We start from the raw sequence: 10,961 nt of genomic DNA on the forward strand, positions 1-10,961 counted from the left end.
TTTCGTCCGGATGAATTGAATCCCACAACTGCGCCCGTTTGCACCGATTTTTTCGGAAATTTGAAGCAAGCAAAGTTTCCAATCACATTACTTGGCACCCATTATTGAAGTTTTAAACTGGTTGTCAAAGTTTGACAATGAGATTCCCCTTTTGATGAATCTCAAGCACACACACACATGCATATATAATGTATATACATTATCTGAGCATGTGTGATGTTTACCACGCGCACTGCAGCGACACTGGCATTCTATATATATATTGATTATACTGTAAAAACTATCGATTATATTTCTCATTTCTGCCTATAAAGTGCTCTCCCGTATCCAGTTCTGTAGACTAAAACTGTTAGCGGAGTCCTTCGTCGGCGACTCCTAAGCTGCTCTATGTGAGGTTCGCTCCACGACGGAGCAGATGTTCACCCTGCATCAGTTACTAGACAAATTCCGGGAGTACAACTTGTTTGCGAACTTTAAGGCTGCGTACGATTCAGTCACACGAAATAAGCTGTGGTAGATAATGCTTATAAATAGTTTTTTGACAAAACTAGCTGCGCTAATTCGTATGACGCTAGATGACTTAAAATCATGAATAAGAATAGCGGGTGATATCTGGAGCTTCTTCCTATCATATATTTGTGTTTCGTCGCAATGATTTGTAACCCTATCCTCCTAGCCACCGTTTTTAGTCTGGCGTAGATTGCCTCCGCCTTCCCAAGGTTTCTAGTAATAATGTCGAGGTCGTCTACGAAGGCTAGGAGTTGACTTCTCTTGCTGAAGATAGTTCCTCTCGTTTCGAGTGTGGCGCTGACGCATGAACGACGAGTTGTATCTAGTCTACAAATATGCTTATATATAATGAAGTTAGTACAATGGCGTTAGTACGTGGCCAGAATTCTCGACGAAAGAGTAACCAAAATTATTTTCAGCGGAGAACCCAGAGCATTAGAGTTTAACTTAAGGGGGTCTGGTACCTTTTACACCATATTTTTGGTCTTATTTGATTTTTTCTCAATAACGTGAAAGGCGAATCTAGTTTTTTGCATGCTGGCTGTATATGCGCTTTAGAATTTTTTTACTCCTCGCATTAAATTTGCAAGACATAAAAAATATACTGCTATACGAGAAAGCTGAATTTTCATGAAGTTTTAAGAATCTAGAGGATTGGGGGTGAAAAAAGAACAAGGAGACTTTTTTAATCGATGAAAAAAATGAATTTTAGGATTTTTTACTTAGACTTTGTCACTTTGTCACGTTTAACAACCAAATCTGTTCTTGCTTTTTATTTTCCAAACAAAAACCGACTAAAAAAACACAAAATTCAATTTTTTGCCGATTTTCGTATATTCCATTGTTTGAATTTCCATTACTGTTCATTACAGTGTTAATATTCCATACATCTATTTCACAAGTTCTTTTGGCTGTAGAGCCTACAGACAATTGACCATGGCATGGAAAAAGGGTAATATTTCTTTTCTAATCAATTGACACACAAGAGTTATATTTGCTGTGATATTATTAAGTTTTAATTTTCAACAATAATTCATTACTGTTTACGTCGTAAGCCAACTGTTATTCAATTCCTCCATCGACAGTTCTATTGGAAACTTCATTCTTCGTTTGGTTTTTCTGATCAATCAATTGGACTGCAATGAGATGAATGTTAATCGGAACGGAATCCGTACCATTGTAAATATCGTTGGAAACAGAATCATTCGCGTTATAATATCTAGGCGGGAAACGCCATGGATTCCAACGCGGCGGCCGAATACGCCTCGCTTCGTTTTGTGAAGCCAAGCAAATAATAGCAACGACCAAAACAAGTAAATAAGCTAACTGTTTCATGCTGACTACTTGAATTTTATGCATATATTTTCGTAAAATAACACTTCTTTTATACTGGATGGTTATAGTCGTTTCGAGATAATTGTGTTTATTCTAACTGCACTTGGTTCAACAGGTACAGAGAATTTTAATTTCGCCTATTTAACTAGGTATATGAGGCAAATATTTTCCATAAAATTAAGGCGAAAGATAATTGGTTACCTGCAACTATTTTTACATATAATTATTGTCGCAAGTTCAAATTCCCATGTTGAACTGTAAAGAAGATCATTGTTCTGGTTGAATGAATATATGTCAACAAATAAAATTAAAGGGTGTCCACGTTAAAATTGCAACACACAAGATTAATTCGCGAAATTCGAGTTTATATCCGATTGCCATAAATTTTGAGAGTATCAAATGAAACAATTAAACTTAGTTTTAGCATCTTTATTTGGATTAATTTCGCCTCGGTATCCGTATGCCCTTAAGCCATCCCATGAGATTATGCACAACCTCAAAATCGGCATGTTTTTACCTATTTACCCATGCTGTCTGCTTTTCTTCCGCCGCTCCGGTGTATTTGGGGGGTTAAGGTCTTATTATGTGCCTTATATCAGTCTAGCACGTCCTGTGCGTAATGACTTGAAGCTAAAATACGGCAAAAATATCATGGAACAGTTGTGAGACTTCAGAAGAGAAATAAGTGACTTTTGGAGACACTCTTTTAAATGCACCTGTCCATTCATGGCATCTGTGGTCACCAAAGATGTACTCCGCTTTCCGCATAAAAAAATTGCTAGCCAAATCAAGAATTACTTGACAAACTTCGGCATCTTCTGTTTTTAGAGGTTCCCTGGAACATCAACCTTATCTTTTGCAGTGAAATACTGGTTCCCCGGAATCTGGTTGAAGTCCTCTTTCACGTGGGTCCCATCGTCTATAACGCAGCATTATGGTTATGTCAACTTTTCAACGTATAACTTCCAGGTATTCTTTTGGGGTTTTTCGAATCTTTAACGTTCGTATTGTTGGTCTTCTGGACGAAGTTTTTGCTCAGATTCAGTTTTTGATGAAACGACTTAGACTTAGGCAGTTTAAACATTGCACATTGAGCTTTGAGTTTGACAGAAAAGCAGAAGGTTGCAAGAGTCGAAAGATATCGGCAGCTGCTCAAGCGGCTCGGTGATTGTAAAATTCTGTTTTCGGATAAAAAAATGTTCCTGCTACAGAAGCACCACAACCTTTCTGACATTCCTCGGGGCAAACTGGTTGTTCAAAGGTTGCAGAATGTTTTCAGGGTGATGGTATAGGGATGTTTCTCCAAAAATTTGAAAATTCCATTGCTGTTCATTGGACCAGGTAATAATATCAAAACTAAATATTACATCGATAATGTTTCGAAGAGTAGTTTGCTTTCCATCGTCAAGAATGCATCATTCTGCTTCCAACAAGATTCTGCACCGTCTCACCACGCGAAAGCTACAATGGCTTGATGGGAGGACAATTTTCCGGATTTTATTTCTTCGTAAGAGTGGCCTGCCTCTTCGCCTAATTAGATTCCTCTCGATTTCTATGCATGGGGTTACATGGCAACTCGGGTAACTAGGGAGCACCAAAGTATTGACTGTGGAATCCAGGTTTCAGTAATATTTCAAGCTTAAAAAAGCATTGAATTGATGAAATACAGCCAAGCTAGAGGAAAAATAATGAATGTAAATGCAATAAATTTGGTGAAAAGAGAATTGGTAAACGACATGTATTCAAAACAGATAAGAGTACGAAAAACTATTATGCTTGTTTGAATATTCTACTTGCATAAAATAGCAAATTTGAACAAATGGTATCTTCATACATTCCAATTGAATTATAATACCAGAAGGAAAATTCGCATTCCAACTTGAGCAAATAAACAAGTCGGTATTTTATATTCATAGACGTTGTTAGTTCAATTGCAATATGGCGCAGCAATTACCGTGGAATCTGCTATAAATTTGCAAATTTTGCCTATCGATCATCACTCATTGGAAAACATCGTTCGGACAAACCTAGGATGAAAATAATATTCTCTGTACTAGTGGCAGCACTAGTCGCGCTGGCCGTCGCAGACGAAACACAGGATACCGAATACAACAATGATAACCCGCGGGTCATCCCCCATCGTTTCCTCTTTCCGATTAATTCGCCACCATTTTTCAATGGCATTTTTAGATGGCAACCCCCAACACCGTTTGACATAGGCGGTATTTTGCAAGAAATCTGGAAATCAATCATTGCCGGTATCAACAACCATGGTTCTAACTCAGCTGGAGGTGCCGCAGGAGGTGCTCCAGGTAGTGCTGGTGGCGTGAGTGGTGCTGGTGCCGCAGGTGGCGCAGGCGGTGCTTCAGGTTCTCCAAGTGGTGCCCCAAGCGGCTCAGCCAGCTCAGGTAGTGCGCCAGATGGTGCAAGTGGTGCTCCAGGTTCCTCAGGTAGTTCTTCAGGTAGTGCTCCAAGCGGCTCAGGCAGCTCAGGTAGTGCCCCAAGTGCCGCAGGCGGTGCAAGTGGTGCTCCAGGTCCCTCAGGTGGTGCCGGTGGCGCAGGTGGTGCCCCAGGAGGTCCCGCAGGTGGCGCAGGTGGTGCTTCAAGTTCTTCAGGTAGTGCTCCAAGCGGCTCAGGCAGCTCAGGAAGTGCCCCAGGTGCCGCAGGTGGTGCCTCAAGTGCTCCAGGAGGTGATGCAGGTAGGGCAGGTAGCCGTTAGAAGATTTAGTGCTCTATTCAATATCGATGTTTAGATCAAATATACATAAGTTTAGCATGAATCATCTAGCCCTTACTTTTGCTCCGAAATATCCAAGTAGTGGTGCAGTTAGTACTTCCGGTGACGCAAGTGGTGATCCAGATTCTCCAGGTGATGCCACAAGTGGAGGCACGTGCTCCAAGTTCCCCAGGTAATGCCGGTGGTGCCGGTAATGGTTTAAGTAGCCGTTCAGCTTGCTTCCTCATCTTTTCAATGAATCTAACATGAAAATCAACACTAACTACCATATCGAACGGATCTTGTTGTAACATCCCTGGCCTAAAAGCAAAGACGACACATGCGAATTTCCTGACATGTTTAAGTTTGCTGCGCTCCACGCTATGTGCACAATGATGTCGTCGCAATTTTCTCTCCCAAATAATTTACAACTCTTGGCGTATCGTACGTTCAAGTCTAATTTGAGTCGATTAATTCCGTTGTTGAGAATTTAGAGCAAAGTCTTGTGTGCAGGCGTCTTTTAGGAGTTGACCCTTCTTTATCGACAAACTTCGCAGTTGGTTATTATATCACGTATAGTACAGGATAGTTCCGGGGCTAGTGCAACGATTCAACTCTGACTCCAGCAACACCGCCCAGACGAGATTCGAACAAACGACGACTAGCTTGTTAGACAATCATCATATCTCGAAGCTAACTGGGTACTCAAGAGACTTCAGAGCAACGAACTCTGGAATCTGCCTCTGCTGTGATGTTCTTGCAGCTTCAATTTCAATGCAAGCATACAGATTTTATTTCAGAATTTCCGTAGTGCATAATGCTGTCGACCCACTACCGCCTATGTTCCTAAATCTCAGTTGCTTAATGCAATCTTCTGATGGCAATGTCGAGTCGTTGAACTCCGTCTTTCGAGATCCAGTTGTGTAGCCAAGTAAGTAGTAAGTAATTATACTTAAACGGTTTGCCGTCCTAAGACAAAGCCTGTTCTGTTGAACAAGGTTTCTCCAATTAACTCGGTTGTGGGTTACTCTCTCCCATTCCTCGGACACCGAGTACTCTCCGCCGGATCTTGCTCGTTGCGCTCTTGGTCGTCCAGTTTCTACTGGATTTGAGGCAAACACCATTTTTTCTGGGTAGTTCTTCCGCATTCTTGCAACATTTCCTGTCCATGATATCCATCTAGCTTTAGCCACCTTTTTTGAATACTGGGTTCGCCATAGAGCTGTGCGAGCTCATGGTTCATCCTCCGCCTCCATACTCCGTTCTTCCGTACGCCACCGAAGGTCGTTCTCAGCACTCGTCTTTCGAAAACTTCAAGCACTCGCAGGTCCTTCTCGAGCATTGTCCATGTTTCATACCCGTGGAGAACAACCGGTCTAACAAGCGTCTACACTTTGTACGGGGGCTTAGTCTTCTCGCCCGCAATTGCTTGTGGAGCCCATAGTAAGCACAACTTCCGCTGATTATACGCCTCCAAATTTCATGGCTGGTATCATTGTCTGCCGTTACCAGTGATCCAACACAAGTAACAATTTGGGTTTCATTACACTTTTATGATGGCATTTAAGACCAAAATTTGTCATGAAAACCGCCATAAGAGTACAATAAAACTCACAATGTTGCTTGGGAAGCTAAACAAATTCGTCGACTACCTCAAACTCATCGCCGTTGATCATTATCACCCAAGCTACGTCGATCGGTCACGGTTCCGCTAGCCAGTATGTACTTTGTTTTAAACTTATTATTTACCTTTAAACCAATCTTTTCTGCTTTGCGCTTTAGTCTAGAGGCGCTTTAGTTCTGCCGATAATATCCATGTCATCGGCAAAGCAGACAAATTGACTAGATTTGTTGAAGATCGTGCACCGCTTGTTGATATCCATTCGCTTCATAACACCTTGTGTTGAACAGCAGGTATGAGAGACCATCTCCTTGACGAAGCCCTCTGTGCGATTCGAATGATCTTGACAATTCACCCGAGATCCGAACACAGCACTGTGCACCATCATCGTAGATTGAATCAGTTTCATGAGCTTCATGGCGAAGCTGTTTTCGTCCATGATTTTCCATAGTACTTTCCGGTCGATATGCGGCTTTGAAGTCAACGACAAATGATGCGTGGGAACTCCGTATTGACGGCCCTTTCGGATGATCTGCCACAGTATAAATATTTGAGTTGTGTAGCCAGAAGGCCCGAATCATACTATTGAGGCGTCGATTAACAAAGACCAGAAACTTCTACGTATTCACTGTCCGCGCGTCATATGCATCACTTGCGTAAAGTTATACAGATTTCGCGTTCAAATTAAGATCCGAATTTTGGTTTGGTGTCTGATCGCCCGCCCTCGCCTTCGTATGTTCGAACCTCGACTGGACGGTGCCACTGCAGAGTTAATAGGCACTAGCCCAGTAATGTTCCTGTACTCTAAAAACCGGCTGCGAAGTCTGTCAATAAAGAAGGGTTAAGTTCTGAAAGACGTTTATGCCCATGGCTTTGTTTTGCTTTACTTCGCTTTGCCTGATCTGGTTAGAGCTCCGTATGCCTTCTTCTTTATATGTAAAAGCGTAAGCGTGAGTATGTTTGTGTGTTCCACCATAACTCCAGAACGCCTTGACCGTTCTCCATCAAACTTGGCACACATGTTCCTTGGTATAAAATAATCAGCACTGGGAGGTTGACAAGAAGGGGGGTTACTAACAGGGAGGGAGGCCAGAGACGCTTGTGCGCATTCCGGGATTATAAGAATTTCCTTCCAGCATTAGGATCCTTCCATGTAATAATCAATTTCGCTGCACCAGCTTTAACCCACGTGATGGTTTGCTTATTCGAAGAGTACAACATAAATATTGTTTCAGACCTTCAGGAGTTTCCTCCTAGTGATTCCGGTTGACTCCTCACTCCATCCTCCAGTCTTCCACTCATATGATGCCTCTGTATTCAATAATTTATCATATAATGCACATAATGAATTAATCAAACGATATATAATGAAATGAAATTAATATGGATAAAAATAGAACGAGCTCACCAGCAGTCCTTTGCATACGATATAGTTGCAACATAATGATGCCATCATTTGGGTTTCCATCAGTCCTACATGTACAACATGTACACTACATGTACAGCATTACCGGGTATGACCACGTGGAGGTGCTAGATAGGAACTTGGGATGGCTAGAACTATGTTGGACGCATCTTCATTGCCTTCCCCCTTTAATACCCACCTTTATTTAGTTTCCATTATGGGGATAAAATAAACCAACGCGTAATTAGCTACGTGACAGAGGAGGGAGCTGACTGGGAAAGAACCGACAAGTTGTGGGACGAGGAACGTGAGTACGAATGTATGTTTCGCCATAGTTCTGGAACTTCTAGACTGTTCTTCATTAAACATCGTTTGTGAAACACATTTATTGTGTCATACTTAAAAGAATCAGCACATTGGGGTTGACAAAAGAGAAAGATGGTTTCTTACAAGGGGAGAGAAAGGTTCAAATGGGTAAAAGGGTGCGTTACTCTTCAATTTGGAACGGTAGCGGTTGTACAAGTTGCTGGATTTCTGAAAGGGGGAATAGGGTGGCCATTAACAAAGGCGAGATTCAAAAACGTGAAAAAGGTTTTTTGTCGATTTATAGGGATTACTGGGAAGAAGTCAGATTTACAAGTGGCTGGGGGACAACATGAGAGGAACTGACAAAGGGAGTAGACACATTCTAATGAAAAAAGAGTTATGTTTCTTGCATTATGAGAACTTTCGTTACAATAACAGATGTACAAGTTACTGAGAGGCAAAGGGGCCCCGAATAAGATCGGGCAATCAGCTAGTCAATGCCTAAAAGTCATGCACATATATCTATAGTAGTACTTTCAACCAAATTTGTCATCTATCTCATCAACTTTCGAAATCAGATAATGTTTTATACTATGTGGAGCCACATTTCTGCATTTCATGCTAAATAATGCTAATAAAGTTTTTCGATGGAACGCAAGTTCAGGTAACTTTGTGGATTTATTCGTTTTTCAATAAAATTGACAATACTGAGCTGTGACATTGCGGCTGTAAAGACAGCTAACTAAATCAGACAAGAGCTTTAAGGGAGCTTCGTATGACTGAATGAATGACAATGTTCTTTTCTACAGCCAATCTTTCTTGTATAGCTGTCCTTCAATAATCCTTCTAACGGCGAAAATCCTAGTTTACTTTTCACAGCTTGCAGATATCAAATCATCAACCTGCGAGCCGTGAACATTTAGCGAAGCAAAAATTTTGACCCGAGAAATTAGTCATTTGCTAATCTCTTTCATGATACAGTTTTTATCATTACTGAGTTTCGGGTGAAAGAATATTTGAATATTTAACTTTGACTGCTAAACAAATTGTTCAATTATTAAAAATTCGAAAAAAATAAACTGGTAATGAAAATAATTGTTTGTCCAATAGAGCAGCCAATTAACCAACCCTAAACAAATAGTACCAAATTTGTACAACTGGTTTTCAGTATATATGGAAATTTCCATCAAATTATAATATCAGGATAAATATGCACATTCATTCTTGGGCAAATAAACAAGTCGATATTTGATCTTTAGATACGATGTTAGTTCAACTGCAACGGAGCACAACGGTTGCCGTACAATCTACTATAAATTCGAGTATTATACCCATCGATCATTACTTACTGGAAAACATCCTTCGGACAACACCAGAATGAAAATAATTTTCTTTACTCTAGTGGCGGCACTGGTTGTGCTGGCCGTAGTAGGCGAATCACAGGATATCGACGATAAGAACGAAAACCCGGAGGTCATACCCCATCGTTATCGCTACCGTCCCCATCATCGCCATCACCCGCGCCGTCGTCATCCACACCGTCCACACCATCCGCATCATCCCCACCACCCGCATCATCCGCCACCACCAAACAATGGCAGTTCCAGCGATCCTTCCGGCAGAGGACAACCCGCAGCACCGGTTAACATAACCGCTATTATTGAAGAAATCTGGAAAGTGCTAAGAGCCGATATTAATCGTGGCTCTAACCCAGCCAGTGGCGGTGCTTCGGGTGGAGCTCAAGGTGGTGCCCCAGGTGGAGGTGCAGGCGGTGCCCCGGGAGCCCCAGGTGCCCCAGGAGCACCAGGTGCCCCAGGAGCACCAGGTGCCCCAGGATCGCCAGGCGCCTCAGGTAACGCCGCAGGTGGTTCCCCAGGTGCCCCAGGAGCACCAGGTGCTTCAGGAGCCCCCGGTGCAGCAGGAGCCCCAGGTGCCTCAGGAAACGCCGCAGGTGGTGCCCCAGGTGCCCCACAAGCCCCGGATGCAGCAGGAGCCCCGGATGCAGCAGGAGCCCCAGGTGCATCAGGAGCACCAGGTGCAGCAGGAGCCCCAGGTGCTGCTGGTGCCTCAGGTAGTGCTGCAGGTGGTGCCCCAGGTGCAGGAGCCCCAGGCGGTGCTGCAGGCAGCCGTTAAATGGTTTGGTTCTCTATTCAATGACGATTTTTGGCTAAATTATATTTAAGTTTGGCATGAATCATATGATCCTTATTTTTGCTCCGAAATACCCACTAACATAGCGAAACACAGGCAAGAGAACTGTTCCGACATTTGAGATCCCGAACAACAGAATTTTAGAATTAATTAGAACTTGTTGATTGGTTATCGAAAGGTGCCTAGAGTAACGATTTAAGCAGCTTTTTAGAATCTGTTTAGATGGCTCTTCTTGTCAATAAATCGAACATGAACGGACTACTCACTTTTGCATACAGAATTCAACACCGCTCTTTCGTAGTGTGTTGCCGATACACTGCCAACTGCGAATCTCAGTAGACACAGGCTGGTGATAACAAAGTTAATGGAGCTCGTCTGTCAGGTATCGATACTAAAGCTTCTGTGTGTTAAACTCCATAGGTTTCACGTTTAGCCACCCTGATACACAATACTGCTTTTATAGCACACTTACGACGGTTCTGGTGACAAAAAATGGTCAGAAAAACCGCAATAAGAGTGCCATAAAACAATCACCGATTGATCACCGCTCTACCGGCTGACAAGATCGAATACGTGAAGCGCACGTTCAATACGTATGACCCACACATACAGTTTACGTGTGAGGTTGAAAACGAAAACCGATTGCCGTACTTAGACATGGTTCTAATAAGAACTGGTGAGCAGCAAATCGTCACCGACTGGTACCGCAAGCCAATCTCCAGCGGACGTATGTTGAATTTCTTCTCGTTTCACCCTCTCACCCAAAAGCTAAACACGGTCACCGGCTTTATAGGAAGAGTATTTAAACTATCGACATGTAAATCTTTTGATGAGAAAAAGAACGTGGTACGGGAATTTTTGAAAAACAATAACTATCCCAGTTCATTGATAAATCGTCTGATCAACAAATTTGCCAC

The 10,961-nt window shown here is 42.4% G+C and overlaps 2 protein-coding genes across 2 annotated transcripts; both read left to right on the forward strand.

Moving 5' to 3' along the window:
- Window positions 1-3,828: 3,828 nt before the first annotated feature.
- On the forward strand, window positions 3,829-4,625 carry LOC128735070 (uncharacterized). The gene has a single exon (XM_053829547.1). It carries the CDS (start codon window positions 3,878-3,880, stop codon window positions 4,562-4,564), a length of 687 nt encoding a protein of 228 aa, XP_053685522.1. The 5' UTR covers window positions 3,829-3,877; the 3' UTR covers window positions 4,565-4,625.
- A 4,595-nt stretch (window positions 4,626-9,220) lies between these two features.
- On the forward strand, window positions 9,221-10,087 carry LOC128735069 (cuticle collagen 13-like). The gene is made up of 2 exons (XM_053829546.1): window positions 9,221-9,700; window positions 9,737-10,087. The coding sequence occupies exons 1-2, from the start codon at window positions 9,271-9,273 to the stop codon at window positions 10,024-10,026; spliced, it is 720 nt and encodes a 239-aa protein (XP_053685521.1). The 5' UTR covers window positions 9,221-9,270; the 3' UTR covers window positions 10,027-10,087.
- The last annotated feature ends 874 nt before the right edge of the window (window positions 10,088-10,961 follow it).

Source organism: Sabethes cyaneus, chromosome 2 (assembly GCF_943734655.1).
Source record: "Sabethes cyaneus chromosome 2, idSabCyanKW18_F2, whole genome shotgun sequence".
Lineage (NCBI taxonomy): Eukaryota > Metazoa > Arthropoda > Insecta > Diptera > Culicidae > Sabethes > Sabethes cyaneus.

Coding starts and splice junctions, on each gene's coding strand:
- LOC128735070 (XM_053829547.1), top strand. CDS start 3,878: ATGAAAATAATATTCTCTGTACTAGTGGCAGCACTAGTCGCGCTGGCC.
- LOC128735069 (XM_053829546.1), top strand. CDS start 9,271: ATGAAAATAATTTTCTTTACTCTAGTGGCGGCACTGGTTGTGCTGGCC. Junction 9,701..9,736: donor AGGTGCCCCAGGAGCACCAG/GTGCCCCAGGAG, acceptor CAGGATCGCCAG/GCGCCTCAGGTAACGCCGCA.